General features: G+C 43.4%; 1 protein-coding gene across 1 annotated transcript in view; it reads left to right on the forward strand.

Moving 5' to 3' along the window:
- The first annotated feature begins 1,038 nt into the window (after window positions 1-1,038).
- Window positions 1,039-13,564, forward strand: part of ADAMTS16 (ADAM metallopeptidase with thrombospondin type 1 motif 16) — a 166,494-nt gene continuing 153,968 nt past the window's right edge. Inside the window, exons 1-3 of the mRNA XM_032135772.2 lie at window positions 1,039-1,248; window positions 1,373-1,475; window positions 6,831-7,156. Of these exons, the coding sequence (XP_031991663.1) occupies window positions 1,177-1,248; window positions 1,373-1,475; window positions 6,831-7,156 (501 nt within the window). The 5' untranslated portion in view covers window positions 1,039-1,176. The remainder of the gene's footprint in view (window positions 1,249-1,372; window positions 1,476-6,830; window positions 7,157-13,564) is intronic.

Consider the following 13,564-nt stretch of genomic DNA (forward strand, 5'->3'; position numbering starts at 1 on the left):
CCGCGCACACCCAGGCACATGCACACTCGCGCGCTCACACACCCCATCCAGCTACGCAGAACTCCGGCCAGGCTGATGACGGCACACCTGCTGCCTCCTTGGCCACCCTGTCCACACAGTATCCCGCTCGACCCCTGTGGCAGCCGAGACCCAGGCCCATTCGCAGCCCTGAGACCTCCCTAGGGATTGCACCCAGCAGCCAGTCACCGGCATCCGCGGCCCGGCCAGTTGAGGGCGGCCGTGACCCCGGGGCCAGGAGCGCCGCCACATCCCGGGGCCAATGGTGCGGGGGAAGAGCTTCCTCCTCCGCCTCCAGGTCTCGGATCACTCCGCAAACTCCAGAGCGACGCACACGCCTTTAAAAGCAGGTCCGCGGCTCTCCCACGTCCTGGCGTCCGGTTTTCCGCACTCAGCGTCTCCACAGCTGTGCCCGGGCACAGAGGCGCGGCCAGAGCGCACTGCGCTGGCTGCAGGTGTCCCGGCCTCTGGCGGCGCCGGTGCGGCCCCCAAGGTGGGAGCCCGCGGAGCGACTGCAGTAGCTGGAGTCCCGCCGAGTCCCCAGCCCCAAGTCAGGGCAAGAGCGCGCACTGGCCGGAGGTCCATGCTGAGCATCGCCCGCGCCGGTGCCCCGCAGCCTCTCCAACCGTGTGGTCCCCGCGCGCGCAGCGAAACACGGACTGCAGGCCGTGGGCAGCTCCATATTCCCGCGTCCTCCTCCCCTGGCGCTGCCCGCGGTCTCCCGCCTTCCCTCTGCTCCCCGCTCGCCTCCGCTTCAGCGCCCCGCTGACCTCGCCTCCGCCTCAGCGCCCCGCTGACCTCTCAGCGCCCCGCTGACCTCGCCTCCGCCTCAGCGCCCCGCTGACCTCGCCTCCTCCGCTCCGCTCTTTGTCCCTGCACTCTCCCCTCCTCGGTCCTCTGACCACCCCTGCCCTCGCCTCCTCCCCTCCTCTCTCCCCTGCCCGTCCCCCGCTCTCCCACGGCTCCCGCCGCCCCCGCCGCCGCGGCTGCCACTCCGCCCCCCGCGCCGCGCGGAGCCCCAGTAATAACCCCGGCGCGGCGGCGCAGTCGCTGTGGGGAATCCTCCCGCGCTCTGCCTGGGTCGGGTCCTCCCTGCCCGCTCGCGCGCTGCCGGCCGGGGACCCTCCGGTGGCCCCTAGCCCCTCGGAGCGCTCCTGGATGAAGCCCCGCGCGCGCGGATGGCGGGGCTGGGCGGCGCTGTGGATGCTGCTGGCGCAGGTGGCCGAGCAGGTGAGTCCCGGGCGCTCCCGCCAGCGCGGAAACCGCGGGTCCCGACGGCTGCAGGCCAGTCCCCCGCGGCTCCTCTCCCGCGGACCCCGCCGTCTCACCGCGGTGTCGCCGCTGTTTTCCGCAGGCACTTGCGTGCGCCATGGGACCCGCAGCGGCAGCGCCTGGGAGCCCGAGCGTCCCGCGTCCTCCTCCACCCGCGGAGCGGCCGGGCTGGATGGAAAATGGCGGTAAGTCCGTGAGGTGGGGGCTTCTAATCCTTGCCGTTTAGCAGCTCGTAATCCCCGTGCCGCTGGTTTATTAGGTGCTGTGAATGTTCTGACTCTGTGGAACCCTACTTTTAAGATGCCGTTGTGCACTTTTTTTTTTTTTTAACTGTATGAGCGAGCACCGATGAGTGGACTTCCACCAATATTTACATTTTATTCCCTGGCAAAACGGTTTGCCAGAGTTATTGATATAGCATTAGGAAAAAGGTGAGGGAGTTCATTTTATTTTATTCTAAAGAGCTTAGGAGGAATCTAAAGCTATTAATGTATGCATCAAAGCCGTCATAAAGAGCAAATTACTTTCTTTTCCGTCCCCTCCTACATCCTTGGATCCTCCTTCCCGTCCCCAACCCCTCCTTCTCCTCTTTTATAAATTAAAGTATTTCTCTATTGTTGCTTATTCTCAGTGAAGGAGATAAAAGAAGCGCTTAGCATCTCAATACCAAAGTTAATGCTCCAACAATCAGGGCGTACTTCAAACATAATAGTGCCTGAAATGGCTAATCAGCTTATTGTGACACCATCAGCAACGTTCCTGTCCTGGGCCTCGATTTGACATGAGGGCAAATCTTACTCTTTTTCAATGCATGCTTTTACTTCTGCCACTTACAAGTGACATTTGCAAATTTGCTCTCTTATGGGAAGGGATCTCCGTGTCTTCACACTGCGTCAGGTAAATGAGAAAGCAGGTGTGTCACACTGGTTGCTAGGTGGCTTTTTAACCTGAACCCATGCAATGACAGTTAATAAATATTATTTTGCATTGTTACCAACAATAAATTGCGGTATCAAATATTAATATTAATTGACTTTTATAGGAAGAACTAGGTTTCATTCTCTCAATGTATTTCCAGAAGATCTAGAAAATTAAAGTTAATAATTCCGAATTTCTCAGTATAGTTATTTCAGTTTGATAAAATAACATAAAGGCAAGCGCTTAATATATGCATTAACTTTTGAAATTATTCCCTGCCAAAGGAGTATATAAATAGTATATAAGGTGACCAGTATCAGATTGACGCTCACCGTAGTACCTCTTTGAGAACCACCAGGGGGCGCTAAGTGCAAATGATATAAAATGTTAAAAAATTGTCACGGTGAATTTACAAGAGAAAGTTAATTATCTGTCCATTTACAGACTATCTTTTTGTGGTTGTCCTTGTCCCTTTTAGCGTTTTGCTTACAATACTAAAAGTTAATTCTTACAATTTTAAAAGTTAATTCTAATTCACCTTTTTAAGTAAGATTTTTGTAAAAAAAAAAAAAATTCTAGTTCCCTAAAATCATGAAAATTCCAGAGGGACTCAGGATATTTCCACAATAGCTTATGGCATTTATGAAGTTTTATTTAAGATAAAGCACATTATAGACACAGAAGAAAGAAAAAGAAAAGCCAGGGCTTCATGCCTAAGTGTGCTTTTCCCCTGAAGCCATTCAATCTGCTTCAGCATCCTCTCTGGGAGTGGGGTCCCAGCGTGCCGCTCTGAACACCTGGCACCTCGGTTGTTGTCACAGCCCATCGTCTCCATGACAACCACTTACCCGGCTTGGTGAGAACCTGAAGGGGAAGAGGCAAACCCTTCTTAGTGAAGTTCTAGCCCAGTGGACACAGCACACCCTCCTCCCTTAACCTTCTATGCACTTTGGCTCCTTAATTATAAATGGCTAACGTGTGAGTCTGGACATCCACAACAAGCTTCTGTGCTACCAGAGAAAAGATCCTGCTCAACAGTGTTGCCTGTTTCCCTCTGACCTGGAGCAGAAGAGCTAGAAGACACTTGGTGACTGCTGGGGTCGACTTACTGTTGCCTGTCCAGGTATCCATCAGACGAGTTGGTTCTGAAGTAACTAATTGTAGCCATATATTTTGTTTAAAGTAGCACATGACTCAAACTATTATTGCAAATCATTCTTGGTGGCTGAAGTAATTACAAAATAGCAAAGAGAACAAAGCTGGAGGTGTCACACTACCTACCTGACTTCAAACTATGCTACAAGGTTACAGTAACCAAAACAGCATGGTACTGGTACCAAAACAGATATATAGATCAATAGAACAGAGCAGAGACCTCAGAAATAACACCACACATCTACAACCACCTGATCTTTGGCACATCTGACAAAAACAAGCAATGGGGAAAGGATTTCCTATTTAATAAATGGTGCTGGGAAAACTGGCTAGCCATATGAAGAAAACTGAAACTGGACCCTTCCTTACACCTTATACAGAATCTAACTCAAGATGGATTAAATATTTAAATGTAAGACCTAAAACCAAAAGCAATTGCAACAAAAGCCAAAACTGACAAATAAGATCTAGTTAAACTAAAGAGCTTCTGCACAGCGAAAGAAACTATCATCAAAGTGAACAGGCAGCCTACAGAACGAGAGAAAATTTTTGTAATCTATCCATCTGACAGTGGGCTAATATCCAGAATCTGCAAGAAACTTAAACAAATTTAGAAGAAAAAAACAAACAACCCCATCAAAAAATGGGTGAAGTATATGAACAGACAGTTTTCAAAAGAAGACATTTATACGGTCAACAAACATTTGACAAAAAGCTCATTATCACTGGTCATTAGAGAAATGCAAATCAAAACAACAATGAGATACCGTCTCACACCATTTAGAATGGCAATCTTTAAAAAATCAGGAAACAACAGATTCTAGAGAGGATGTGGAGAAATAGGAACACTTTTACACAGTTGGTGGGAGTGTAAATTAGTTCAGCCATTGTGGAAAACAGTGTGGCGATTCCTCAAGGATCTAGAGCAAGAAATACCATTTGACCCAGCAATCCCATTACTGGGTATATACCCAGAGAATTATAAATCATTTCTACTATTAAGACACATGCACACATATGTTTAGTGAAGCACTATTCACAATAGCAAAGACTTGGAACCAACCCGAATGCCTATCAATGAGAGACTGGTTAAAGAAAATGTGACACATATACACCACGGAATTCTATGCAGCCATAAAAAAAGAATGAGTTTATGTCATTTGCAGGGTCATGGATGAAGCCAGAAACCATCATTCTCAGCAAACTAACACAGTAACAGAAAACCAAACACTGCATGTTCTCACTCATAAGTGGGAGTTGAACACTGAGAACACATGGACACAGGGGAACATCACACATCGGGCCTGTTGGGGGGTGAGGGGCAAGGGGAGGGATAGCATTAGGAGAAATACCTAATGTAGATGGCAGGTTGGTGGATGCGGCAAACCACCATGGTACATGTATACCTATGTAACAAACCTCTACGTTCTGCACATGTATCCCAGAACTTAAAGTATAATAATAAAAAAAAAAAATCAATGGTCACATGCTCACTAATGAACATAATAACAATACAGAGAATATAAAATAGAATTGTGCTAGTTTCTTTTCCTACCCCCCTCTGCCTTTACTATTTGCCTTCTACATTTTGTCCAGATAATCTACAAGAATTTACTTATTGCCCTGTGTTCCTTACAGGCTACACTTTTTTTTCTTTTAAAAGGTCACTTTGGCTTCAGAGCTTACAGCGTACTTTGAAAGATCATTATATTATGAACTTTGCCTCATGTGGTGAAATAATGTTTTAGATTTCATTATTTTAGAGTATATTTTTTATAAGCTTTCAGGTATTCCTTTCTATGGCTTTACTGTAATTTAGTTACCAATTATCTGTTGTTGATTATTGTTTAAAATTTTACCTCGTTACAAATAATGCTTCCATGAAAATATTTACATAAACCTTTTAAAATTCATCTGGGATTATTTCCTCCGGGTGATTTCCTAGGTCAAAGGATTTTGCAACTCATTGCCAAAGCAGACTTTAGGAGGGTAGTGTCATTTTTCTTTCCTGACATCAGCAGTGTGTCAAAGAGGTGGCCAGTGGTGGACTGATTTTTTGTTAATGCGATCGATTTCTATTTAGAAGGCTATACATCTCCCCCCACCTGCCCCACCCTTCTCTCTCTGTTTTCTGGATTCTCCTTCCCTGCTATCCTCCTAGGGTGCTCGTGAACGTTCCTTTGCTCTTGGAGAGTTACAGGCTCCGTCTTTGAGTCTGGAGCCAGCTGCAGTCAGGTGCCATCTAAGCAGCCAACTGTGGAAAGAGTGGGAAGGGTGGAGCCTGTGGGAGATGGTCCTGTCGGATGGGCGAGGCGTGGAGCTCTGGCCGTCTCCCCCAGCCTTTTGGAATTGAGCTCTCCCAAAACAACCCGGGCCTCCTGGGAGCCTTGCAGGGCTTCTTGGAGTTCAGTTTGCCTGAGCGTTGAGGTTGTGAGCCTACCTCTTACATATGTGAGTTTTTAGATGGCACAAACTTTTCCTCTTGCAAGGTTATCGTGTTTGAAGTCTTTCAAATACGTCTTTCCCATTTATGGAAAAAATACTGTATTAATAAAGACACCAAATCACTGGGAGAATAATTAAAATACATACATTTACAGTGAAATTAATTATATTAAAAACGTTGCAATACTCAAAGCTCATCATTTCATAATTATTTCACTATATTTGATAATAATCTAGGCTCTTGAGGCCACTGGCCTCTTTTGCATCTGTATGGTAGAAATAGCACACATTGGGGGCTGCTGCGTATCTCTGTGCACTGCACGTTCAGTGACGGCACAGCGGTCATTGAAATCAGCCATGAGGGGAAGATTTACACCAGGGAAACTGGCAAATGCCAAAATCCGGGTCATTCTTCTCCAGACAGCGGGTTGTTGAATGTTATTACCACAGCATTGTGTTTATGTAAACATGGCTTATCAGTAGTTATTTTGCATGATAAATATTATATGTGCCCCCTATAAAGGACACATATTGTCTCTCTTCAAAATAAAGGTCATAAGAATATGACTTATTTCATCTGAGAATAATTTGATTTTTTAAAGAGTAATCGCTTTTTTATACACAATAAAATGTGCTAACCTGCCAGTGTTTGGAACAAGCCACCCTGCTTTCAGTCATCCTTCCCCTGCCTCAGCTACAGCGGTAGGAGCTGGTGGGAGGTGAGGAGCATGCCCCTGAGTGGCTGGCAGGGCACGATGACAGCTGTTAACATCACTGCATCACTGTTGTAGAATTTCCTGGCTTGGTAATAGCACATTATGGGGCCCTTGTTACAATTTTTTTTTTAAACTGTGATGTTCCGTATTCCACACTTTGAATTCAGTATGGGTAGGTGTTGCATTTTTCTTCATCATTTTTGACTGGGTGGAAAGATCTTGTGGTAAAATATTATATCTTAAGACTTCCTGATTCTTCTCAGTATTCCGAAATGACTCAGCCTCTCCTCGCTCTTTTGATTTCAGAATATGACCTGGTCTCTGCCTACGAGGTTGACCACAGGGGCGATTACGTGTCCCACGAAATCATGCACCATCAGCGGCGGAGAAGAGCAGTGGCCGTGTCAGGGGTTGAGTCTCTTCACCTTCGGCTGAAAGGCTCCAGGCATGACTTCCACATGGATTTGAGGACTTCCAGCAGGCTGGTGGCTCCTGGCTTTATTGTGCAGACGTTGGGAAAGACAGGCACTAAGTCTGTGCAGACTTTACCGCCAGAGAACTTCTGTTTCTATCAAGGCTCTTTGCGATCCCACAGAAACTCCTCAGTGGCCCTTTCAACCTGCCAAGGCTTGGTGAGTACAGTGCAAGTCCCAGGTAGGGAGGCGAGGTTGGTGATGATGGTGGAAGGGAGAGCGTAACCAGGACTTTCCCTCGAATTCACATACATGTTCTTCTAGTACTGCAGTGCAGATTAAGCAGGAGGAATATTGCCAAGTACAACTTTCCAAAAAACATTGTGTGCCTCCTCTGGCCTATTTGGAAACAGTGTGCACACCCACCCTCCTGCTGCTGTTCTAGAATTATTGTGGAAGAGCACTTCAGCTTGAAAATTGTGTATAAGAACCTCTGGCCAAATCTGAATTCTTTAGCTTCTTAGGGGATGTTTTTACTCTAACTTACAGCTTCTAACTGACAAACTGGAGAAATGTCTTCATTTTGAATAAAACAACACTATTCAAGAGATTGGCCGTGACGATTATTTGATCAGATATTTGAAAGACTTTGAATACTGTACGTCTTTCATTCTGATGATGATAATCTGCTTACACATTAGGGCATTCATCCATGGCAGGGCGTTGCCGGTCGTCCTGGACTGATGAATCCGGGGTGCATTCTCCATGTCCTGCATATCGGGTTTGGAATGGCACATCACTTCGATGCTTCTGGTGCTGCGATTTACAGGGACCCTAGAGTGGGGGGCTTATGGCTGAGCTAAGAATCTACCTGCATCCCTCAGGCCTGCCCAAGTCAAAATCTCAATGGCTTGCTTTTTACTTTTCTTAAAATATTTTCATACATTTAGGGAGAAAAATCTTAGGAGATTCCTAGATTCTTGGCAACAAATGAATTGCTCAGGTGCAGAGGAGTGAAGTGTGACTTAGACAACAGAGTGAAAATGTGTGGTCAACAGTTCAAGGTCTTGAGGATGTTAAAGGTTTGGCCAACAGGTCTGGGACATTTATTGCTTCTCTAGAAAGAGCTTTCGGTGTGTCTTAAATTTCCTTCCCTCTTTGAAGAGAGGGAATTCAGACCCCACATCTCATAAAGATTTTGTGTGTGTGAATTTTGGATGCTGAATTCATAACCAATTCCTTAAAATACTAAATATATGCAAATGCTAAATCCTGTAAAAAAATTTTTTTTAAAATATTAACATTCTGCTTTTTAGGGAAATTTGATATGAGTTGATGTCATTGCTATTTCACTTGTAAGAAGTTTTTGGGTTGAGTGGCCAGGGATAGGGTGGTGGTTATTTGGCGCTCTCGTTAAGCATGAAGACAATGGGGCTGATTTCTTCCACACTCTCCCAAGAAAAATAAGTCTTCCTTAACGGACTAGAACTCTTCATAAAATGCACAAAATGAAGATACATCTTCCTTGGTTTTCTTACACAAGGGCTTAAGCCAGAAATGGAAGCCATCTGTGTGGCAGCGAGGTGTGCCATGCCCTTTACACTTGGGTAATTTTGGATTTGGTTGTGGAAATTGGTGAGGTGCTTCTTGCTAACCCAGCAGGGATGCAAGCTCCCTTAGGCCCCTGGGTTTCTCTGAGCCAGGGAGGCTGAGCTGTGCCCTGGAATCTGTTCCCTGAATTGAGGTGGTTTGCAGTGGCTTGAAATTTCTGGCTCTTTTGAGCTTGATCAGAGTTAACAGGAAAAGTTAACACTAAAGTAAGTGTGTAATTATAATGAAAGGTAAAGAAATTATAAATAACAGAAAAAAATGCTTCTCTGGATAATAAACAGTGGTATCTGATACTGTAGCTGCTGGAAGAGAAATTTATATGTCTTCTCCATTAATCTTCCAAATACCTGTAGTCCAGCTTTACTGATATTTTGTCCATAGATGGTCACTACAAATGTGACCTCAACCAGACTTAAGAGTGTGAGGCTTAGTGTTTTTGTCATAAGACAGGACAAATCAAAGGCATTTGAGAGGGCCCTGTTCTTATTTAGGTATCTTTGCAGAGCCCAGGGCCGATCACTTTGAAAAGAAGATCTCTTCTAGCAGGAAATGCTCTGTATTCCATTCTATCTATTTAATTTGTAGGATAAGAATATTACTTTCAAGTTTAAAAATATATTGCTTAATTATTACATAATATCTTGTATCATTTAATTAGAGAAAATGGTTTACAGTTGTGAGACAATGCAATTTCCAAACTGATGCATAGTTTTTCACCCTGGTTCTCAGATTCTGCATTTGGAAGTATTTTGCTGTTTTCCACTAATGATTGGTTTGAGGAATAGCGTGAATGTGAATCATTGAGGTATTGTCCTATCTATAGTAAATAAATATTCATAAAGAAGAAAGGAACAACTAAACAAACATAATACATTAAATCTCATGTTCACAATGACAATTTGAGTACTGAATGACCTTGAGAACTGCGTATGGCTGCAGCCCAGCAGACCTGGGCCCCAGGAGTTTATTGTCCAATGAGAGAGGCAGGACATAGGCAAGTCCCCTACAGGGGGAGGAAACAGGGACAGACATGGGAGCCAGAAGAACCCAAAGGAGAATGCCTCTGTGTGCCTTGCTGGTAGGTGGAGAGTGTCAGGGTAGGATTTTGGAGACTGTCCGGAAACCAAGTCCAAGCCCTGTCCTCATAGTAAAGTTGGAACGTGATGCCCATAAATGAAGGAGTAACAAGCAGTCCTGGAGAAGACTGCTGGCATCTGCCAAGCTCACAGATCCTGTTAACACCACCTATAAATGTTAAGAGCTTAACATTTGCGTATTAAACCCAAGTATAATATATTCAATGAGATCTGTAAACCCTAAAATTATTTCTAGAGTTTACCCTGATATTGCCACCAAGTATCTTGACTTAAAATATTTCTTATTCAGTTAAATAAGGGTAATTTTTGGAAAAAGGATCCCTGTTATATTTATGTCTCTACCAAATTGTCATTAGAGGTCTGTTTGTGGTCACCAACCACAAGCACATAAATGTGTGTCACTCAGTAGGTACTTTCTAGTTCTTGGTTAAATAATGGACAGACTTAGAGGGCTAGTTATAAGTAAGAGACAGTGATGACCATGGCAATAGCACAAAGAACAATAATGACTTATTGAATGTTATACTTTGCTAATAGCTTTACAATTGTTATCTCACTTAGCTTGAAGGTAAGTTGAAGAAATAGGTACTGTTTTAAAAACAGCTTTATTGAGATGTAACTCACTCCTTAAAGAGTTAATTAGCTCTATTCATTTAATAGTTTCACCCTTTACAATGTATTATTCAGTAGTTTTTAGTATATTAACGGAATTGTGCAAATATCACTAGAATCTAATAGGAGACATTTATATCATCTCAGAAATAAACTCCTTATGATCAGTTCTCACTTCCCCTAATCTCCCCGTTCCCATCCTAGGCAGTATAGGTTTGCCTAGTTTGGCCATTGATTATAAATAGAAGCATACACTATGTGGCCTTTGTGACTGACTCATTTCACTTAGCATAACGTGTTCAAGATTCATCCACACTGCAGCACATATCAGTACTTTATCCTTTTTTATTGCTGAAGTATACCACATATTTTATTTACCTGTTTATCAATTGATGGACATTATTGTTTTACTTTTTTTGGCTACTGCGAATAATGCTGCTGTGAACATTTGTGTGCAGGTTTTTGTATGAACATGTGTTTTCATTTCTCTTGGGTAAATACCTAGGAGTGTAATTTCTGGGACATATGGAAACTCTACACTTAACATTTTGAGGAATTTTCAAACCGTTTTTCATATTAGCTGTACCATTTTATATTACCCTAGTAATGTCTGAAGTTTCCTGTTTCTCCACATTCTTGCCAAACCTTGTTATTGTTCTCTCTTTTTAAATAGCCATCCCAGTGAGTACGAAGTAGTATCCATCGTGGTTCTGATTTACTGGGTAGAGATTACTGGCTTGTGAAGTGGGTTCACTGTGCAGAGGTTAGCAACTTGTCTGAGTTTGGTGAGACAGCAACCCCCACACACAAGTTACATGAAGTGGGTTTATTACTTAGAGATAGGTAGGGCAGCAAGGGACAGCGAAAGCCTAGGAATCATCACAGCCTAGGAATCATCACAGGGTCATCCTTGCTGTCATAAATGGTTCTTCTTAGTTGCTCACAACCAAAATCTTTATTATTTTTGACAACGCCCTTAGGCACGAAATTCCCACATTCTGCTCCAAATAACTTCAGGCCCTGGAGGCAAGATCCTTGTTCATGCAGACTGTCTCTTCTCCTGGGCAAAACCTCCAAGACACCGAATTGCAGATGGGACTGCTAGAGTGGCTTGCTTCTCCCACTGTGAGACCCATACTCTGAGTAGAGCTCTGGTGGGGATGGTAACCCCTTGTCTTCCCTGCTTTTGTTTCCTGTCTTGAAACTTTAACCTACAAGTGAAATGGAGTAGAGGTATTCAGGGTTTCGTTGCTGTTGGCCTGATAAGCCTGGAGAGTAGTGTCCATTCTATGTATAGGGGCTGCTTGGCAGAAGAGAAACAAGTTCTCATGGCCATGCCTGCCTGGAACAGAGCTTCTGCAATATGGAACTGAAAGAATTTCAGATGCAAGTGGCTTGCCTCCCCTGTGGTGCAAATGGAGTCCCAGAATAGAAGTTGGTTGGGGGTAAGGAAATAGGGATTCCTTATCTTCTTGGCTACACAGGCCTGGAGAAGAACTTCTGTTGCATTTAGCTGGGGCCAAGGTAAAGACTTGAGCAAACCATGGCTCAAACACTACCAAATTTCACTTTTCTGTTCAAGGTTTATTAAAATGTTTTTCAGTAATTGTTTCTCCGTATTTTATGCCCTTAAGATAATTTCCAAGGACTTTAAATTACACACATGTGTGTGTGCATGCATGTGTGTAATTTTCAGCAATAAGTGGTTCTTTCACTGGGGTGAAATCCCATCTTGCTCCTCAAATTGCCATTCTGGAAGTCTGTCTTCAATAGACACTATTATTAACATATTTTACAGATTATGATCCAAGACCACGTGATTATCCCCATTTTACAGATGATCCCAAAGCTAATTCTTCAAAACATGGGAATCCAGAACTAGCCCTTGAAACCACAGTACTATTTCACTTCCCTTCATCATGAAGCTGTTGCTGCCTTACAGGGACCTGTGAGCTCATGCCCACCAATCTGCATTGTGTCACCTGAACTTTCTCTAAGGGGTAATGTCTTTCTCATTGGTTTCCACTTCAGTACCATCTTCCTCAGCATCTAATGCTGTTTGAGCTTAGTGACCACATTTGCAGTGTGTAATGTTAAATTTACAGTGTGTAAATACTAAAGCACATATGTGTACTTTATTCCATAATTATTTATTTACAGGTTTTTTTTGTTTGTTTGTTTGTTTTGAGACAGAGTCTGGCTCTGTCCCCCAGGCTGGAGTGCAGTGGCACCATCTCGGCTCACTGCAAGTTCCGCCTCCCGGATTCACGCCCTTCTCCTGCCTCAGCCTCCCGAGTAGCTGGGACTACAGGTGCCCACCACCACACCCTGCTAATTTTTTTGTATTTTTAGTAGAGACAGGGTTTCACTATGTTGGTCAGGATGGTCTCGAACTCCTGACCTCGTGATCTGCCCACCTCGGCCTCCCAAAGTGTTAGGATTACAGGCTTGAGCCACCGTGCCCGGCCTATTTACAGGTTTTTTAATACCAGACTATGAACTCTTCAAGAGTCCTTTATTATTCATCTTTGTATCCCAAAGTTCTTGTTAAATATTAACCTAAATTCATTTTGTTCTTGTAATGAGTGATTGTATTTCCAATTTACAAACAGAAATCCTATATCTTCTCAACCTCTATTTTTGGGTATTAATAAAGGTAAAATTAGTTTTATAATCCACTTCATCTGATTTCTTGCTATGACTAATGTCAAACACTGCAAATTTTCTTTTGAAGTGTATAGTTTATTAATAAATGGTTCAATCACTAGGGTTTTTAACAAAACTATTTTTTAGAAACTCCATTAGTCAATATTTTAAAGTGAGGTTTGTTTAAAAATGTTTTCTGTTGCATATGATGGGAACAGATTTTTCTTAGGATTTTCTGAAAGCTCTGTACTTGGATTAGAAAAATATATATAATCTGTCGACTGCCAGTGGCATAAAATCTGCATGAAATTTAATTCCTCTTGCATAAAACATGATGTTTGTCAAGGCATTAATGCACAGGATAGGTGTCATTTTTCCTGAAGTCTAATTATTGTTTTCAAAAGTGTTGGAAAACTTGTAAATGTTGTAATTCTCAGTTCTGTCTATATTCTCACTTGATTTGACACTTACTCAGGGCCCTGGTTTGAATTGTACTGGGTTTTATTTCTACCCACAAACTCCAGGGATTCCCTGGAAATTCTAGTCATTTAGAGATTTTTCTAAAACACTCAATAAATCCTAGGAAACTATCTTAAATGCTGCCAGATTTTCAACTGACTTTAAAAAATGTTCTTGAGCCAGGATAATAAAATAGGAATAC

The sequence above is a fragment of the Hylobates moloch genome, unplaced genomic scaffold (assembly GCF_009828535.3).
Source record: "Hylobates moloch isolate HMO894 unplaced genomic scaffold, HMol_V3 SCAFFOLD_17, whole genome shotgun sequence".
In the NCBI taxonomy this organism is placed as follows: Eukaryota; Metazoa; Chordata; class Mammalia; order Primates; family Hylobatidae; genus Hylobates; species Hylobates moloch.